Here is a 5,681-nt window from a genome sequence, read left to right on the forward strand (position 1 = left end):
ACATCGTGTATACTTGCATCAAAGAATAGTTTGCTATTAGTTTTGTGTGTCGACTATAAATCAAGGATTCTTGATTGGATAGAAAGAGAGATTAAGGATTGAATTAGATCTATTTCATGCTGAATTAGGGTGGGGTCATTTTTTGATCAGATTTTCAGGATCCAGTCGTTAGGACGGTCTCAACCTTGACATTTTCATATCAGATTAAATTCTGCACGTTCTTCCCTCATCGTCCAGTGTTCAAAGAGCCAGGTTCCCCCAATTCGGTGTTCACGCAGCCTGTCGCTATCACAGTTGAGTGCAATCCGTCTCGTTGCCTGGTACAGGTAGCACCATAGGCGTGTATTCCAACAGCCTGATGTTTTCACTACCTGAAGATCCCATCCCAACCACCACCACCACCACGACCCCCACAATCAATTTGCTGTCGCCTTCCCGCAGCCGTTATTGCCATTGGCTAGTATTCCAACAGCCTGATATCTCCACCGCCCCTTAACCCCCAACACCACCACCACCGATAAAGGGCAGAATATACCTGCGCAGTTTCAGCGGCACAGACGACGCACTGCATATTATTGATGCTGCGAAAGGGATTATGACGAGTACTTGGCCTGTTTTCCTTTCACGCAACGTGTAGCGGGCTGGGGTAATCTGCAGTGCGACGTCTGTCCTGCTGAAGTTACAAAGGTGAGCGCCAGGCCTAATTATTTGCAGACGTTCCCGCAACCGGTATTGCCACTGGCGAGTTATCGGCCAACAGCCTGGTATTCCCACTATCTGATGATCTCACAGCCAAGTGTTCGTAGTTCCCAGAGTTCAGTTTCACCACAGGCGAATATTCCAACAGCATGTCGTTCCCACAGCCTCACGTTTTCACATCCCAGTTTTTTCGCCTGCTATGTTCACATTCCCTCTCTGTTTCAGAAAGCACTTCAAGAGAGAGAGCAGAAGCTTCAAGTCGATTACGAACACAAATTCAAAAGTGAAATGGAGAAATTCAATCTCACGTACACGAAAGAAATGACTTTGAAAACAGAGGCGCTTCTTCAGACAAAACTACAAAAAGAGATCGATGAAGCTAAACGAGATATAACGAGCGATTACGAAACAAAACTCAAAAAAAGGGATGAGATATATACCGAGATGATTGAGAATGCTAAGACTGGACTCACTGAAACGTTTGAAAGCAAAGTAAATCAGAAAGAGAAAGAGATGCTTGAGGAGGTTAAAACGAAGACTAAGGAACTCAAGGAGCAAGTGGACAGTAGGCTTGCACTGGAACCAGCACTTTTGGATGTCCGTGGATTCATGAATATTGGTGAGCGGTGTGTGTGTGTGTGGGTGGGTGGGTGGGTGTCTGTCCGTGTGTTATTTCGTGCGTTACATGCTGTTATAGGATCTTATGACTAAAATTGTGTCGTTACGTACGGTAGCTCGACCTAGCGTATTTGTGTCATGGCGATCTTAAACTTGTTTTTCCCCGTTTCACATGTTAAAACTAAAATCTTCATCTTATTCCTAACGGGAGAAAAACTTAGACGCCCGCACACACTACGGATTAAGAGCGTACTGGCTGCAGGCTTACGAAACAAAAACCGCTTTTACAAAACCTTTTTCCAAAAACAAACAAATAAAGAATTATCTGCCTTTTTAGCCTAGTTATGTTTGACGGGTTACCGTAACATTCATCGTTTGGGACTTATTGATTTGTGTTGCTATGCTCTGTGTGTGACAGAAACGTACGGTCCCATTCTTGTTATTCTCCTTCTGCTGGAAATACTGGTAGTTGTCATGGTCTGCTGGTGTTTCTTTGCTCGCAATCCCATGATGCCCCGTCAAAATGACGCCTCTCATCATAATGACAACGCCGTTCGGGTGAGTATTCCTTTTTACATTTAGTCAAGTTTTGATTTTACATTTAGTCAAGTTTTTACTAAATGTTTTAACGTAGAGGGCCGGGGGAATCAAGACGAGGGTCGTGGTGTGTGTGTGTGTGTGTGTGTGTGTGTGTGTGTGTGTGTGTGTGTGTGTGTGTGTGTGTGTCTGTCTGTCTGTCTGTCTGTCTGTGCGTGTGTGTGTGTGTAGAGCGATTCAGACCAAACTACTGGACCGATCTTTATGAAATTTGACATGAGAGTTCCTGGGAATGATATCCCTGGATGTTTTTTTGTTTTTTTCGATAAATACCTTTGATGACGTCATATCTGGCTTTTTGTAAAAGTTGAGGCGGCACTGTCACACCCTCATTTTTCAATCAAATTGATTGACATTTTGGCCAAGCAATCTTCGACGAAGGCGGGACTTCGGTATTGCATTTCAACTTGGTGGCTTAAAAATTAATTAATGACTTAGTCATTAAAAATCTGAAAATTGTAAAAAACATAATTTGTTTTTAAAACGATCCAAATTTACGTTCATCTTATTCTTTATCATTTTCTGATTCCAAAAACATATAAATATGTTATATTCGGATTAAAAACAAGCTCTGAAAATTAAAAATATAAAAATTATTATTAAAATTAATTTTCCGAAATCGATTTAAAAACAATTTCATCTTGTTCCTTGTGGGTTCCTGATTCCCAAAACATATAGATGTGATATGTTTGGATTAAAAACACGCTTAGAAAGTTAAAAAGAATAGAGATAAAGAAAAGCGTGCTATCCTCAGCGCAACTACTACCCCGCTCTTCTTGTCAATTTCACTGCCTTTGCATCGAGCGGTGGACTGACGATGCTACGAGTATACGCTCTTGCTGTAAAAATGCAGTGAGTTCAGTTTCATTCTGTTAGTTCGACAGCTTGACTAAATGTTGTTATTTCGCCTTACGCGACTTGTTACCATTTAGTCTGCCTGCACTTTTGTGTTGAATACTTCATTTTTTAATTGATACCTGACATATTTGTAAGGTCGATTTTGGGGGTACCCTTACTTCGGCGGCGGTCACGTGACAAATATAAACAGACATCTTTGATCCAAAAAGTGTACCAGATAGCCAATTAAGTGGAGGACCTTTAATGGCATAGAAAATTTGCATGAAATGACACGGGAATGAATGTTTTAGTTAGGGTACGAAAAGGGGTGCACATTTTTTTGTGCACAGTTTATATCATTGTTTTGTATTGTGTTTGTCTCTCTGCCTGTCCGTGCGTCCGCCTTTCTTTAGTCTTCTTAAAAACTATTTGATTACAAAAAAGTGTACGATGCAGCGCCTGAATCTGTTTGCTTATTGTGTAGCACTTGTAAATTTACGATGCACACTAGGTTTGCTCTATTCAGCAGAATAGGGCTTATCATATCATATCTCAGATCCAGCAAGCCTTGGACACGTACCAAAAATGAACATCGTGGCTTTTGTCTGTGCAAAGTAAGGGTTTGTTGGTGAATGTTCTTCACAGATCACAAAACTGATTCCTCACAAAAGTCTGATTGTACACAGAAAGTACCCGAGCAGTTGACTTTTGGTATTTGTTTAAGTGGAGGGAAGGTCTCCTTTCATTTAAAAGCCTGGCTAGATCTAGTGAGATATGGTGAGTTGAATCGTCTGGGCGGAGAGGACAGTGCTTTTGAATAAAAACTGCTGCACGGATGTATAAATTGCAGCCACAACCCGAAGCTCAGCCGATCCAGACTGGCAACAAGAACGTCGCCCTTCTCTGCTTCCGCAACGACGACGGAGAGATCGTAAACCGCTGGGGAGACGAGCTTTTGCAGAGCTGCAACTCTAAACCCAGAAAGCGCGTGCACGTCATAGAATCTCTTGACAACGTCACAGCTATCCCACCATGCCGCGCGGCGCTGGTGTTTGTGGACCTGGATGAAAGGGAGATGATTATTGAGGACGAGAGACATCACAGCGGTATGGGTCTGAGGCGCCAAGCAGTGCAGCGATTGTTGGATTCCAGGGGTAAGATACGTACCAGGGGAAGCGTGCACGAGAAAGACTCCAACTTGGTGGGACCCAAGCACTAGGTCGGACTGGTTGGATTGTTAAACAAATCTCAATTTCAACAAGTCCGACCAACCACTTGGTTCTCACCCAGATGGGAACTTTCTCTTGCACACCATACCTGAAGCAAAAAGGTTTGGTGCAAGGAATACTGTTGTTGTTGTTTGTTGTTGTTGTAACAGTTTCATGCAAAGTTTTCTGGAAAAAAACATCAAAAGGGTATGTTCAACAGACAAGAGGCCAAACAAGCATCTGTCTGTTTCTCTGTCTGTCTGTCTGTCTGTCTGTCTGTCTGTCTGTCTGTCTGTGTCTCTCTCTCTCTCTCTCTCTCTCTCTCTCTCTCTCTCTCTCTCTCTCTCTCTCTCTCTGTCTGTGCGTCCCAAGGACAGATTGTAAGAAAAGGCGTAGCCTTATATCTTAACCCTTGTTAAATAAAGTTATATTCAATTCAATTCAATTCTCTCTCTCTCCCTTTCTCTCTCTCTCTTTCTCTCTCTCTCTCTCTTTTTTTCTCTCTCTCTCTCTCTCTCTCTCTCTCTCTCTCTCTCTCTCTCTCTCTCTCCCCTCTCTTTCTCTCTTTCTCTCTCTCTCTCTCTCTCTCTCTCTCTCTCTCTCTCTCTCTCTCTCTCTCTCTCTCTCTCTCTCTCTCTCTCTCTCTCTCTCTCTTTGGGTACTGGTCACGTGTTCTCAATCATATTATATGAATCCATGCGAAGAATTACCCTTTTGGTTCTGTTTATCACAAATTAGTTCTGCAATTTTATTTTATTTTTTCTATTTCACAGTTGAGGTCTTCATCGTTGTCTACCACGACAAAAACACGAATGATCTCACATCCGGGCAAATGTACAACAGGAAGTTGGGTCAGATTGACCAGCATGCGCAGTTGAAGCAACTGAAAGAACAAACCCGAGTGTTTAGCATGAAGGACTCTCTCAAACCGTGGCAGACAGTCCAGATTGTGGGGGAATTGGACACAATATTCTCCTAAAGATAATGGAAACGTTGATGACATCTTGACGCTTTTTCAGTCTTTTTTTCTGTTGTGCAACCGTGTTTATATCAACAACTCAGATTTAGGTGATGGCTATATTTGTACTCACGTCTGGGTGGCATTTATTGTATGTATTCAGTAGGTTTGCTGTGGCATCAAACCTCTGTGAGTTTCCAAATCGCTTCGCAAAACTGGAAAGACATTTTAGTTTGCACATTCTTAATTTCATTATAGTTTTGTTAAGCAAGTGGAAAGACCGTTTTGATCGCAAATTCTTACAATCGCTTTTTGACGCTCACAGAAAGACCGTACGCGTGTACATTAGCATTTCGATTTGTTAAACTCCCATGTACGTAGCTAATGCAACTCTCTTATACCTAACAGTGTGCGGATAGATGTATATATACAGTCTTTCCAGATAGCCTATAGAGAGTTACCCGTAAATAGTTCTGACTTTTAAACCAGATAACTACTGCTTTAGAAGTTTCTATTGTATAGTACATGTAGTTCTTTTTGTGGACTTGATTTTATGATGATGTTGCTGTTGTTGTTGTTGTTGTTGTTGTTGTTGTTGTTGTTGTTGTTGTTGTTGTTGTTGTTGTTGTTGTTGTTGTTGTTGTTGTTGTTGTTGATTGCTTTATGTCGCCTTTCAGTGGAACGTGCTCTCCTCTGTGAGTGTAATGTTCTATTGCACGAAGTGATATTGTCGAAATAAAAGAAATGCAAATGTTTTAAACGAA

The 5,681-nt window shown here is 41.8% G+C and overlaps 1 protein-coding gene across 3 annotated transcripts in view; it reads left to right on the forward strand.

Annotated features, from left to right (window-relative positions):
- The window catches only part of LOC138949092 (uncharacterized), a 17,062-nt gene extending 11,381 nt beyond the window's left edge, over positions 1–5,681 (forward strand). For all 3 annotated transcript variants that reach the window (XM_070320829.1, XM_070320831.1, XM_070320830.1), the window contains 4 exons: positions 925–1,318; positions 1,736–1,875; positions 3,602–3,905; positions 4,733–5,681. In XM_070320829.1, coding sequence (XP_070176930.1) covers positions 925–1,318; positions 1,736–1,875; positions 3,602–3,905; positions 4,733–4,938 — 1,044 coding nt within the window. In that variant the 3' untranslated portion in view covers positions 4,939–5,681. The remainder of the gene's footprint in view (positions 1–924; positions 1,319–1,735; positions 1,876–3,601; positions 3,906–4,732) is intronic.

This window comes from Littorina saxatilis, linkage group LG15 (genome assembly GCF_037325665.1).
Source record: "Littorina saxatilis isolate snail1 linkage group LG15, US_GU_Lsax_2.0, whole genome shotgun sequence".
NCBI lineage: Eukaryota > Metazoa > Mollusca > Gastropoda > Littorinimorpha > Littorinidae > Littorina > Littorina saxatilis.